A 14,903-nucleotide genomic window follows, 5' to 3' on the forward strand; every position below is an offset into this window, starting at 1 on the left:
TTTTTTTTTTAAAGTGTGCTGTATCACTTCTAGTCTTTGTTTTAAATAAACACTTTAAGTGGTTTTAATTTTCTTGATAGTTTAATATTATTGTAATCACAACTTTTGAATGTTTTTTACTGTAAGTGCTTTCACTTGTAATTTCCCCTGTTTTGAAAGCTGCCTTTGAGTCCCAATTTGAAGAAAAGGCAAGAAATAAACGTGATGGCTGAGTGGATGGGTGGAACTATTAAAAGTGTGGAACCTGTTTTGGAGAAAGGGTAGACTAAACTCCCAAAGCAGATTCCCCACCACACAGACTTGAAGCTAACAGCCACCACTGTAACACAAAATTGCTCTGTTGTAATACTTTCCCAGAAATAATTCAAAAGAGATATAGACAGCACACTTTTAATGAGGAAATGAAGGAAGGCAATCCCAGTGCTGGTCCTACAACTTATCCTCACCATTGAATGCATGGAATCTTCTAAACCCGCTGGCTTTTTGTTCAGTGGTGAGAGAAACTATTTTTCCTTCCAGTGGTTTTCTCAGCAGATAGTGGTGATGTTGTTAATAGTGATGATAATGACAATAATAATAATGCCAACAACAATGATGATTATGATGTTCTACTACTCTGAAGGTATTGTGTGCACCTATTCATATATGCATTACATTATTTCAATATTTACATATAGTTCTGTGTTTGTTTGCTTTCTATTCAACACAGTAATTTTGAATCATGATTAATTTTCATTACAATGATATGACACTTTCTCTTCCAGAACCTTTAAAAGAAGAAGAATCAAGAAGATGAGCAAATCTTAAAATGAAAATAGACTGTGAAAGATAAAGCAAGGAACCTTTGCTCCACCCATCAGATATTTTGGACTTCAGCTCCCAGAAATCTTAGGCAGCATGGCTGATGAGAACAGACTTCAGGAGTTTTCAAATATCTCTGCTTCACAGATGGAAGAGGAGCAAGGTGCCACAAAGAATCTAGCCAAACAATTTCATGACCTTTACCTGTACAGTGAAGGGTCTCTCTTGAGGGTATCTGCACTGACATGTTGTTCCATTAGACTATACAACAGAATAGGTAGGGAAGTAAAGCTGATATTGTACAGAGTAAGATACGCAGTATCATATAAAGGCTGTAGATTGGAAAAAACAGGTAAGAATTAACCTGTTGGTATAAAGTAGTGGAATAGTAAAAACCGAAAAGACAAACTTGGCAAAATAATCCCGGAGTTCTCCCACTAAGATAGCATAATGTACATTATCTAACATCAGTCTTCTAGTTACTTCAATTCACTCTTTTCCTTGTAGCTTTAAGTGACCATCACTCATAATTGGTAAAATGTCTTATTAACAAGCCCTGTAAAATAATTGGTACATTGTATAATCAAAATATACCCAATCCAACCAAAGGTAAGCAACCAATGTTAAAAGTTTTAAAACAGCATTCACTCTCCATTGAAAGCAACATGCCATTAAAGTGCTTAACTTCAGCAGGATTGAATTTAGCAGTAAGTATTCTGTACAGGTTCACAAGTCACCACACAAAGCTTACATTGACTACATGATAATGTCAAAGTATAAAACTACTACATCAGCTATTTTATTAGTTATTCTGCATCGTTGTCTGTAATTTCAAGGAAATACCAAAAAAGCAGGCAATGATCTCTAATAACCCAATAGATCTGGAAAACTCATAAGATAATTTTCCTCTGAAGAGCTCTTAGCTAATTTTTTAAATAATTTCTTACTCACAAGGGTGAGCAATTTTAAGAGTTTTTAGCCCATACTATGTGCCCAATCCTAGTTGTATACTTTTCACACTAACTATAAATTCATTGCAACTGTAAGTTCCATACAAAGTTTGTACACTTCAGGTAGTAAACTTACATATGAAATATAATCTTTATACTGTATGTGAGAGAACATGAAACAAAAGCAGAAGTTCAGGAGTGAACCTGAGGATCTATCCATTCATTATGTTCCAAGCAGAATTATCAACCTGGTAATAGCCTGAAATGTTTATGTTCTCCTCCTCATCCTCATGGCAGTGGAAAAAAGTAAAAAAAAAAAAAGCAGCCTGTACTATGTTTATTTGACCTCACAATCAAAAGCCCCATTGTTTAGAGGTACAATCATCCATTGTGACCCTGAATTATCTTTGATTTAGATGACCCACAAGTCTTCCTGTAATCCCAGCTGGTGAATAGTGGATTGTTTCATTTGTCTACTAAACACAACAAACTGATTGAGATACATTTAAAAGTCTGGTGACTCAATAAAAAAATGTAAAAACATAGCCTCATATACCTGCTGTGAAAACCCACAGAAGAACTGGTATAAAAACTGAGGGAAAATGAAGCACACATTCTGAAAGACAAAAGCCATAGATATAGGACATTACTATCATATTCTAAAAATGAAGTGGCAGCTGCATAGAAACAAAATAATACACATTTAAGTTCAAATCAGCACAAAACTTAGCCTTTAATAAGAAACTCGCAGAACTAAAAAACAAATACTGTAAATAAAAAACACCAGCCTTCCAGTACTGCTTAAATTATTATGGCACTCTTATATTTGTATAAAGGAGGAACAGCCAATGAAAATACACTGATGCATTATTTTTTTGTTTCCCATAGCTTGGGTATCTTTCTCCTCCCCTCATAAATGAAGAAAAGAACACCCGTTCTAAAGGTGCGCTTATTAAAGGCAAGGTATATAAAAAATAAAGACTGGGAAAAGGAATCTGGGCAATAGCCAAATAAATGGTTAGTGGAGAAACTGAAAGAAGAACAACAAAAATGCACCCTATGTAGCTACTGGACAAAACAGAAGGAGAACCAAACAAATAAAAGGAAGACAAGACTGTCATTGTGACTGTATTACTGTATATCTGAAAAGATATGCTTCCGCTATAAGAGTTACTGCAGTGCTGTGTACTTGTCTTTCTAGCACAAGCAATGGCAAAATCTGAATGGTTGCAGCTGTGCAGCTTCTATAAGCAGACCAGATAAGAAACATGACAGTCAACATTAGAAAAAGGGTCCACTCATGAAAATCAATCAGCGCTCTAGATTGGTCCAAGCCCTTACTGGGTTCCATGCAACCTGACCCCACTGGATGCACCACCACTGGTGTGGTCTGACCCATGGGTAAAAACAAGGCATCCAATAAGCAAACCTCCTGGTTTGCAGTAATACTGTGTGGTATGTTGACATTCCATCTGTCTCAAGTTCTCTGTTGATGTTGCTGTTGCGTGCGTTCAAGTCATTTCCAGCTTATGGTGATTCTATCTTTCTTGGCAAGATAGCTGAATAAGAAATAAAACCCTGGTCTTCTGAGTCATAATCCAACACCCCAACAACTATGCCATCCTTCCTATTAGGAGCAAATGTGAGCAGTAATCCATTCCAGAGGATATTCCAACCTTATTTGCTGGTAAAGTGAAAGTATTGCAAATGTGAGATTAATGCCCCCTTGAACATTTAGAAGCGACTTCTGGCTAAGCCATGGGATATTTTTAGGTCAAAAGTGATGTTAAAAATAAACAGTCCTTGCTTGAAATATTATGAACAACAAAAGTGAGAAGATATTGTGTCACCAGTTGCTCTCATCTAGAAAAGGGAAGTCGTCATACCTTATAAAAGAAGTATTGCACAAGTTCAGATATCCGGACATAATAAAAATGTCCATGAACAAGCAGCATTTTTTTCAAATGTTTAAATTTGGGTATTGCATAGTCACTGTTTCTTGCTGCTTGACGACCTTCTTTTCCAATAATACCTTGAAGGGGGAGGAGAAAGTTGAAGAATTAGTTTTTCTCATGGTTTAAATATGATTACATCCTTTATGTTTTGAGAAAACATCCCACTGAGAGCAAACTCTGAATTTCTTACATTAAATCAGTAATATCCAGCTTTTATGCTCCAAAGTCTAATAGTGTTTACATGAATACTGGGAATTTTGATATGCCTTATCCTGACCTCAGGAGGAGAGATACACAGAGAGTCATACAGACAGACATGCACACACTGTTCAGCTGGTTGTGTTTCTGTTTAGTAAACCAAGATATGAATGAACCTTGTGCTCTTGTACACAGCCCTTTTCCTTTTTTCTTCTGGGCACATTGCAATTATGTCCAACAAGTTTTCAGTTAACCACAGTCCATCATTTTCTCCAGACTGGGACAACATGGCTTCCATAGTTCAGAACACACTAGGGTCTTAAATCAACTTCACCCATGCTTCTTTAAAGACTTCCTAACTTACCAAAGAGCACTGAGAAGGATGAGGCAGTGATGTTGGAATGTGCAGGCAAAAAGAAAATGTATATCTTGGTTTATTTAGCTGATATGATTGCCCAAACACAAGCAAAAAACCCTTGCTCTCTCTATATCCTAATGCTAAATACCTGAACATATAGAAAGTTGTATCATTATTTACCTTATTTGCTATATAATAATAATAATAATAATACAAATAATAATAATAATAATAATATCCTGCCTCTCTCTCTGGATCGAGGTGGGTTAGAGTGAAAAATAAAATACATCATACAACCATCATCATCATTACCCAATCCCCGAACCCTCCACCCTCAACATAACAATCAAAACAATTTAAAAAGTAATATAAATAAAAACAATTTAAAAACAGCAAATAGGAAGGAGACAACTTGGAGCAGACGGGGTAGTCCTTTTAATGGGAGGTCAGTCTGGGAAGGCCTGCCAGAAGAGATCCATCTTGTCAAGAGAGGTGATATGACGGATCTCCTCCGGCAGAGCATTCTTAATTTTTGGAGCAGCAGCTGAGAAGATCCTCTGGAAAACTGCAGCCAACCTGGTTGGCTGCAATAAATTCTTCCCAGAGGACCTGAGGTTGCGGAGTGGATTGTATAGTAAGAGGTGTTCCCTCAGGTAAACTGGTCACTGGTACTGCAAAGAGATCTGTCTAACAATGTTCCCCTTTATCAGCCCTTTACCACTAAACAATGACAGATGTGTTTCACTGTGTCTCTGCTGTCCACAGGGTATCTTCCACCAGCACTGAAATGGGGCCTAAGACACTCATGGGGGAAACAGAAATTCCTCCAAACAGATGGATATTATATTTGTTAAGGAAAAAGCAACATGGGATATACAGTGAAAGATATAAAACTTGTATGTGAGAGTCAGGATGACTCAGCAAAAGCAATTAGGAGCCACACAGGTGTAAGAGGTAATGTAATTAAGAAGTCCTAAATGCCAAGGACAGAAATGCAAAGTGGATAATTGAACACACCTGAGAATTGTTAAAGTGGACAAGGCTGAGATGATGAAATCATTAATTATGGGATGAACCAAGAGAACCAATGAGAAGGGTTGTACATGCCCACTGGGTGGAAACTGACAAGAGTGGGTGGTGTTTTTCCAATGACTATAATAATGGCTATGAATCCCAATGTATTTTGTGGGAGTAGTAGTGGATAGTAGGGTAGTAGTTGTGGAGGAGAATTGGAGTTGTGTTGGATAGTTTTAGAGCTGTATATAGTAGAATAAAGTAGATCTTTTATAGAAGACTACTGAGTTGTCTGGTGTCTTGGGTGAAGATACAAGAGCCAGCTGGATCCTGAAGAAGTGTGAAGACTTCTGTGGAAGCAAGAGTGAGAAGGCTTGGAGAGTTTGTCAGGGTCTTCAGCCTATTCTCTGTAACTCTGCTGCTTTTGAGCAAAGCTTTAACCACTGGCCAAAACTGGTCAGCGCCGGTGCGTAACAATGTGGTGAGTTCAAGCCAGAGGTGAAGAGCTACAACTCCCATCATCCCTGACAATATTATGGCCTAAAACCTATTGCTAGTCCCAGACAGAATAATGCCATTGAATCAACTGCTGAATGCTAAATCAACACTTTTGTAAATCCCACTGTTCAATGAGTCTACACTAATTGGGACTAGCAAATACACATAAGCCCTCTTCAACAGAAAAGGGCATTCACTTCAAAACACCAGGACTATTGGTGCCACTTAAATTAAACTGGAGCCTAATGATTCACTTACCAATGCCAACATGTGCTTCTAGGATCATGCTGACATCATTTGCTCCATCACCAATTGCTAATGTGATGGGGTGCTCCTTTGACCATTTAATTAATTTTACAATCTGGAAAAAAAAAGTTCTAGTGTTAAAAGCATTACTAGTTCTTTTTAAACCGGGTTATTCTGTTCCATTTCCCACCTGTTACACATTACTATTACAGTGTGCCCGCATCATACATGGTCGCCTATTACACGGCTTCCAGCTTATGCTGAATGGTGCTTGCACTGCCGCACCACCGCATACACGAGCAACATTATCCTCAATGGGAATGAGTACAGGAAGAACTTGCCTTACGTGGCGGGGTCCAGAACGGACCCCCGCATAAGGCAAGGGACCACTGTACTACTTTGAGAAGGTGGGTACAACTTGAGCACAGTAAGTTTTCTGTGAGGTAAAGACTTGTACTTCAAATGCCATCAAATGTTCCAGAGAGTGTTGAAAGATACAGGCCAGTAAAACATATATTTGTGTCTGTTCACTTATTACATCTCACAGAAGCTCAGTCTGCTCTCCCTCCTTATCACAGATAGAAAGAATTTGCAGTTGCATTATGTTTATGTGAACAGACTATCATTATGGAGATTTCTGCTGAAAGTTCCTGTTATGCAGAGAAATGGCGGCTCCGTGAACGCTTTAATGACAGGATGCCTCTATGACCATTTCAACATGGGAGACAAGTGTGACCGGAGATCATACCCTTGCGCTTTAGGGACTATTTAGCCACATTTTAAGGACGATAAACCTCCGTGTGATAATCTCCTATGACTACTTGGTATGAAAATCTCTATTCTTCCAAGGAACAGGATTCTACTGAGTTAACCTGCTTGCACAATAGACTGTAGCAGAAGTGGTTTGATACTGATACTTGTGCAAGGAGGTATTTTAAAACCTCCTTCCATTAGAGTAGCAGCAGCAATGAACAGCAGTGTGGAGGCTGCATGTGAGTGTGTCTCAGGGCTGTGCAGACCACGCTTAAGGGGCGGCCTGCCGGCACCTCCATTTTCACCAGATTGGGGCCATGGCAGCCACATGCCACGGCCCTGATCCGGCCTTTCCAGGGTGCAAAAAGTAGCTATACAAAGTAGCTCCTTTTTGCACCCTGGAAAGGGTGCAATAGCTACAGCAGTGCAGCTTTACAGTGCTCCTTTGGTGCTGTGTCATGTGGACACAAGCGCCAGAGTAGTGCCATGACACTGCACGCCATCATGCCACCCTGGTGGCAGAACTGGGGCATGCGTCGTGGAGATGCTATGCCCTGACTCTGTCCCCAGGCCAGCCCAAACGGCCGTCTGCACAGCCCCTCAGTGTCTCTAAACTGTTCTTGGTGCTGCTGAGTGACATTTTTGTCCTTCTACTGCTTAAGTAATCTCACTCAAGAAAGAGAAGAAAAAGAGACACACGGGGGGCCACCATGATGAGTAAGTGCGGCGGCGCATCTGCACATCAGGATGCCATGCTTGCATCACTGATGTGCCGTGGTGCGCTAATGGCACACTGATGGTGGCGCCTGCACGTACCAAAAAGAACCCGCTTTCAGTGGGTTCTTTTTGGCACAGAGGGAGCTCATGTGGTTTGGTTGCTGCAGGCTCCCTTGAGAGCAAAAACAGGTGGCTCCAGACTGCCCTTTTGGGGTGGTCTGTTGAGCCCCACATGACATAAAAGCCTCTGTATGTCAGTTCACCATGTCAGGTACCAGCTGAAAATACAGTACTTTTCCTTCATTAAATGAGGTCATTTGGGGTGATATATCAAACCTTAAAATTTACATAAATCAATGGCACAGCAGCATGCCATTTTAATGTAACATTAACTAACTGCTTCCTTAAAGAAATTCTTTCATTCTTTCCTCCTTGTTTTCCATTTTTGCTTCCATTATCAACCACTGTGAAAGTAGGTGTTTAGCATTTTAAAATGCAACACATTACATGATGATTTTCAATATTTGCACACATAAGCCTTTATCATGTAATGGGAAGAAGAGAAACACAGACCTGTGCTTTTTGTAAAGGAGCCATGCGGCAGCATAAAACTGCACTGCAGTTCCTACAAATTTCAAGGAAGAGCTCTCTGTAGTTACCAGACCTCCCATCTTCCCGGGGTTTCATTATTAATGATAATGCTGCTCCATCAATAATTAAACCATAATCTTGCATTTCAGCTGAAAGCCTGTTGAGCAACAAAAACACAGGAATTAATGCTGATGTTACAGCTTAACCAATCATGTTTTGCAGAATACTTCAAACAATATGCCAAAATACAGCATTTTACAAATATTCTTCTCTGAAGCAAGCATACGTCAGTTTTTTCTTCCAGCTTTAACAAATGGAGAGCAGAAGCTTTACTTTTAAGAATGCTATTTCTTTATGGTAGGAAGGTTTAGCCTGCATCTTCACTGCAGAAATAACCCAGTTTAACACCACTTTAACTGCCATGGCTCAATGCTATGGAATTCTGGGAACTGTTGTTTGTTGTGACATCAGAACTCTCTGACAGAGAAGAATAAATGTCTCAAAAACTACAAATGTCTCACAAAACTATAATTCTGGGAATTCTAGTTTGTTGTGGCACCATAGCTCTCTAATAGAGAAAAATAAATGTCTCACAAAACTACAAAACCTAGAATTTCATAGCGTTGAGCCATGCCAGTTAAAGTGGTGTCAAACTGGATTATTCCTGTACACTCCAGGGTGCTCTCATATGGCATTTCTTCTTCCCATCTCACTTTGTATCAAACAGTAGAACAGCAAGTTATTTTTATCTTTTGCAGGAGGCCCTGTGAACGGTATCCATTAAGTATCAGTTTCATGGCAACAGCAGAGACTAGTCTTTTCATTCCCACTTGCTGCAGCTGTTTCTTTTCTGGTGCTAAGATCCAAGAAGGAAACAGATCAAGACAAGAAGTCCAATGGGCTCAAAGAGAGCAACTGTGGTTACAATAGTTGTGACTGGGCAGTGTGTGTGTAGGTGTGCAGGAGTTATTTTGCGTACATCAAGAATGAAGGGGATTTGGAGTTCCCAGGTGACAGCAATGTATACTGTACTATGTATCTGTAAAACACTGTTATCAATGTACCTCAAAAAAACTTTTGGGTTAGAGCAGCAGGTGAACAGGGCAACTGTGTACATAAGGAATCTTGGAAGGGGTATAACATTTAATAGGTTTGCTTAGGACAGTGGCAAAATGAATAGACATACAAATTCCGCTCCTACCTCTCTGGAGGTCCCAGATGGTGCAGCTGGGAGACGTGTGCCTCCGACGAGAGGCCCCTTAAAACGGGGTCCCTCAAGGAGCCATTCTGTCTCCCATGCTATTTAACATTTACATGAAACCGCTGGGGAGATCATCCGAGACATGGGGCGTGGGGTTATCCAGTACGCTGATGACACCCAAATCATCTTCTCTGTCTCCGACTGATGCAGTGACTGGGGATGGCGTCTCTCCTCTCGTGGCCTGTCTGAGTCCGTAATGGGCTGGATGAGGGAAAACCGACCCAACTGAATCCAGAGAAAACGGAGGATCGGGTGGTACTAGTGATAGGTTTCTCCTGGTCCAGGAATGGCGGTGTTCCACCTGTCCTGAACGGGGGTCACGCTCCCTGTGACGGACTCCGTGCGCAGTCTGGGGGTTGCTTCTTGACTCGTCGCTTCACCTGACTGCTCAGGTGAGTGCGACGGTTCAGGGCGCTGCTATCCAGCTTCGGCTGCCCGCCAGCCTGCGCCCATACCTGGCCAGCGGGGACCTTAGAAACTGTTGTACACGCTCTGGTAACTTCGAGATTGGATTTCTGCAATGTACTCTACATGGGGCAACCCTTATACCAAACTCGGCAGCTGCAACTGGTTCAGACACATGGCAGCCAGGTGGTCACTGGTGTTCCCAGGACCAGCCATATAACACCAGTACTAAAAGATCTTCATTGGCCTGCCCATTCGCTTTCCGAGCTCAAAAGGCGTTGGTTATTACCTATAAAGCCCTAAATGGCTTGGGCCCAGGATACCTAAAGGACCGCCTCTCCCCGTACATTCCGCCTCGCACCCTCAGAACGTCTGGGCAGCAGTTAATGAAGGTGCCTGGGGCTAGGTTAGCCTCCACCACTCGGAGGACATTTTCCACAGCTGCCCCAGCCCTTTGGAATACGCTGCCCACTGAGCTCCGCTCATCTACCACCCTGGCCCAATTTAGGAAGGACTTAAAAACCTTCCTATTCCAACAGGCATTCCCCGATTAAATATCCTGTGGGCCTCCCTCCTCTTCCGTGGCCATGAGGTTGGGCTATGGGGCTTTTTATTGTTTTATTGTTATTTTTATGTGGATATAATTGCATGCTTTTAATCTTTTATTGTATTGAATGTATTATGTTTTATATGTTGTAAGCCGCCCTGATCTTTTGGAAGGGCGGGATATAAATAAAATTTTTATTTATTTTTATTATTTAACAAAACTAGGCCAAACATGGATTCCATGATCTAAAATGTGCAGATTTTGGTAAATTGACAAGAGAGGGCAACTGTAACCCTCCAAGTGTTTTTTGGCCTGCAATTCCCAGTACATGTCGCTAGCATGCCCAATGGTATGGGAAATGACATAGTCTGAAAACACCTAAGGGGCTACAGTAACCCGCCCTGATCCAAAGGTGTATGACAAAGCAACTGTGCCAAAATTAAGCTGGTCTAGCTCAGTTCAGTGCCTGAACAGAAAACACCTAGGCATATGACACCTTAAATTCTATAGTGGAAAAGCATTACATAAATAAAATGAAGCAAAGTAAAGTAATATATACCAAATATCTGCTTGTAAAAAAAGATCAGACTGAAAAATAGGTCTGTTTACATTTGTTAAAATATGGAGCTATAATGCACAAAAACATGTCTTTTTTCTCCATTGTTTAATATAAAACCAGAAATAATTACGATATGTTTCTATTTTGGAAGAGTACATTACAAGTGCTTTGGGAAGAGTAGATATCTACTTTGTTCATGAAATCCAATATATAATTTAAACTTACAGATTTTTAATGGTTTTCAGTGTTGACAAATCTTTCCAGACGTTAACAATGACTATACTTCAAAATCAATATGTTCATTTTAAAAGAGAGAAGGGCTGGAAATTTAACTGAAGGAGCATAGGCTTGGGAGACAGAAAAGAAGATTCACACATAGACACATGGAGAGAAACACCACCAAACAGGTTGATACCTCTGGTCTGTAAAGGAGCAGGTTGAAAATACACCCAATAGCCATGAAAACTCACACATATCCATCTCAGTGTTATAAAATTCAGTCTTTGGATACTGGCTTAACTTTAATATTTTTTTAAACCCTCTTTTCTGTTTTATCCCTGAAGCATAGAAAGTTTATTTTTGGAAAGGAATCTATATTTTCAACATACCCTGAGAAGTTGTCCCTTGTTAAGCTGCCATTGTGCCTTAGGACAGTTTTGCTTAGTTCAAACAGCACATCATGCAAACTCTGCTCTTCTATTTTCTTTGTAGTTAACTCAAGTATTTGAGTATTTCTTCTGAAGAGTTTACAGGCATAGCAAGCCGCGGCAGCAGTTTCCATTTTGTCTCCCGTCAGAACCCACACCTTAATGCCAGCTTTTTGCAAGGCTTCAATGGTATCTGCAGCTTTTTCCTGTAGACTTTGAAGATAATGAAGAATTATTGACAAAATATGGAATTAAAAATGTAGGCAACTTTCTAAAACAACAACAAGTTTATTGATTAGTCAGCTGACCGTATCAAGAAATGCACAATACAAATGGCAAAATACAAAATAGAAAATCTGAGCGTCAAAATACATACAAAAATAAAACTTGGTCACATCTAAAAGCTCATATAAAATTAAGACAAGAGTTAAGAGTTAAAACCAATACTAGTTAATAAAAACAAATATAATAAAGTAGGGTGCAAAATACATTAGACTAAGATAAGACAAAGCACCTAAAACAAAGTAGAGGAAATCAGTAAGGGTAAAAGGTATCTAAAAGATATCTGCCATATTAGAAAATTCACTGGTAAATATAAATATAAGGAATTTTTGCTGCCTTGAAATATAGTATTTACTTTGGTATTAACAATTACTCAGTGGTTTTTGTCTCTGTTGATTAAAGGGGCTGGGATTTTTCTTTCTAGTGAAGTTACAACAAATGTTCGTTTTGAAGCAAGGGTAAGGAACATATAACTCTCCTGCTTTCAAGAGACTCCAATTCCTATGAGTTTAAGGGATGATGGGGGATGCAGTTGAATTACATCTGGAGGGTTCCATGCTTCCCATTCCTGTTTTAACGGGGATATCATCACTTCTAACAGCACATTTTAACCACTATAAGTTAAACTGGCAAGATGTAATTAAATTTTGAACTGCTCACAATGCCTTTTATTTTTGTGCAGTCTGAAGATTAAAATTCTGTTGAAACATGAAGACTTGTTTTACTGGATTTGCCATGTTCCATGTGGTGTGAGATGGTGAACAGTAAAAAAAAAAAAGGACATTTTGCCATTGTTTCTTCAGCATCTGAATAAGCAATAAACCAGGATCAAGTAAAGAAGTAATAAAATCTGGTATTCTCTGCACTATTAAGAATTTGTGGTTTTGTACTGAAACTTAGTGTATGAACACACACATACACACACACTTTATTTTATACTTCCAATCTTCACTTTTTATTCTTTCATTTCCTTCTGCTCCCCCCTTCTTTATTTCTTTATACTGTTCAAATTTGTATTGCAGACTTCTAATGACAAGGTTACTTTCCATTTTTGTATATATGGCTCCATAAACAGGGATTTGCCTTCTTCTATGAAAACAACCCATGGGACTTGACTTCCTATCTTAAATCTATGAGATAGTAGCAGTAGGAGGCATTCTGCTCAGGTAACAGATCAGGAAAGAAGAGTAATCTTAATAGATATATGATTAATTTTAGTTATTTGATGTGTTATTTTTGTATTTTACTATTAGAGATGGGGAGAGATGCTTTTGGGATTTTATTCCTCATGTACAAAAAGAATGCATCTTGACTTGGGTGAGTAGAAGGCTGTGATTACTGTATTGGGAAATGTTCTTTGATTTACTGGTTAGTAATTGATAAGTTAAGGAAATGTTGGGAGAGAGGAGAGAATGAAATGTTGGACATAATGATAATTGGTGGAATGTTTGATGAGATTTGCATAAGGCTGGTGAATGACAACTGGCATGTGAATTAATTTATATTTGTATTAGATAGTGTGTATGAACGAAATGGTATGTTAGTTTGGGTAAAAGGGTATAAATATTTAGAGTTAAGAGAGTCACATTTAGGAATAAATGAGTGGTATTTTATGGCTCTGAGCTAGAGAAAAGTGTGACAGAATGTGTGGTATTTGCAAAGTAAAAAAATATTTAATCTGCTTTGTTCTGTTTAAAAATTTTATGTCTTTATACACTTTTGGCTTCTGGGAATGCCATCTAACTGAAAGCTTTGATTCAGACAAGGTATCTTGGATGTCAGGATTGAACAAAAGGGGTGGCGTCCAATAGGGTCAGAAGTTGTATACATTCTCATAGGAACATTGAGGGCATTGAGTTCCTACAGTTGAGGTCACACAAAGGGGACCAGAGAAAGCCCTTACACTGGTGGCAGAGGTAGGAAAGCCTTCAGTCTAGAAGATGATTTCAGTAGTGATGTAGATTTGGACTCAAGTTGGAGTCAAGTCACTTCAATGACTCGAATTGGCAATAATGGCACACAGACTCGACTCACAACTTGTATATTTTTAGTGATCAATTTGCTGGTGTAGTTTCATCCAGAAACAACAAACATGTAAAGCAATGGGCTTGAGGTGGTGTTGAGATCCTCCACCTCCTTTTTTCTGTTAAAGTTGGCTCTCAGACTTGAGACTCAACTTGAGAACTGACTTGAAAATATCTTGCAAGGACTTGAGACTTGGAGCAAAAGACTTGAATCCATTACTGGATTCATATGAGCACCATGGAAGTCTTCACATTCAAAAAGTACAAATCCCATATTTGGCCATAGTGGTGATGGAATTCCTTGATGGGAATCCCTGTAATTCGTGGCACAGGAGGATCTCTAGAAAGGAAACCCCTATAGTTGGTGGCAGTGTAATGGGATAAGGGTTGGGAAACCCCCACAAAGGTACTGCCTCAGGCAGCAAAATGTCTTGGCCGAACCCCTAACTGGTAGTAATAGGTTCAATTCATAAACAGTTCACCACCTACAAGTAGTTTTAGAATCGGAAATCTCTGTGAGGATTTTTAAATACCACCCTAGTTCCAAAGTTGGACACCAAAAAGATGAACTGGTTGGGCTGTCCATTAGTAGGGGTTGCAAGTGAATCTTTGTGAGTAGAAATATCCGTCTTTAATACTTGCTTGTTACTTTTACGGCAATCTAAGAAGACTGAGACCTAATATTTTTCTGATCTGATATATATAGTGAAATTCAGGGCACCTTGCTCTACTTTATCAGTGGAAAACCTTTTCCATTGAGAGGAGTTTCCCCTATTTCATCACTTTCCTTTCATTGTGATAAGAGCATAAATACCCTAAAGACACCAAATCCCATCTGATCCTGGGAGCTAATCAGGGTCTCCCCGGTTAGTACTTGGATGGGAAACTGCCAACAAATACAAGGTGCTTATGGCTTTATTTCAGAGGAAGGTTTCTTACATAAGAAAACCCCATGGAATATTGGATCACCTTAAGTTGAAAGACAACTTTAAGGCACACATGCGTATACACACACACACACACACATTATTATAGTTAGTAACTGGGGCTAGTGAGCTTGTTTAGTACCCCAGCTTTCTAGGTTGTTTTAGACCAAG

The 14,903-nt window shown here is 39.5% G+C and overlaps 1 protein-coding gene across 1 annotated transcript in view; it reads right to left on the minus strand.

The window, feature by feature from the left end:
• Positions 1 to 14,903, minus strand: part of ATP11A (ATPase phospholipid transporting 11A) — an 89,095-nt gene that overhangs the window by 28,425 nt on the left and 45,767 nt on the right. Inside the window, exons 19-24 of the mRNA XM_042458417.1 lie at positions 11,462 to 11,713; positions 8,064 to 8,238; positions 6,033 to 6,135; positions 3,638 to 3,783; positions 2,308 to 2,367; positions 1,006 to 1,133 (exon numbers count right to left, since the gene is read on the minus strand). Of these exons, the coding sequence (XP_042314351.1) occupies positions 1,006 to 1,133; positions 2,308 to 2,367; positions 3,638 to 3,783; positions 6,033 to 6,135; positions 8,064 to 8,238; positions 11,462 to 11,713 (864 nt within the window). The remainder of the gene's footprint in view (positions 1 to 1,005; positions 1,134 to 2,307; positions 2,368 to 3,637; positions 3,784 to 6,032; positions 6,136 to 8,063; positions 8,239 to 11,461; positions 11,714 to 14,903) is intronic.

The sequence above is a fragment of the Sceloporus undulatus genome, chromosome 3 (genome assembly GCF_019175285.1).
Source record: "Sceloporus undulatus isolate JIND9_A2432 ecotype Alabama chromosome 3, SceUnd_v1.1, whole genome shotgun sequence".
NCBI classification, from domain to species: domain Eukaryota; kingdom Metazoa; phylum Chordata; class Lepidosauria; order Squamata; family Phrynosomatidae; genus Sceloporus; species Sceloporus undulatus.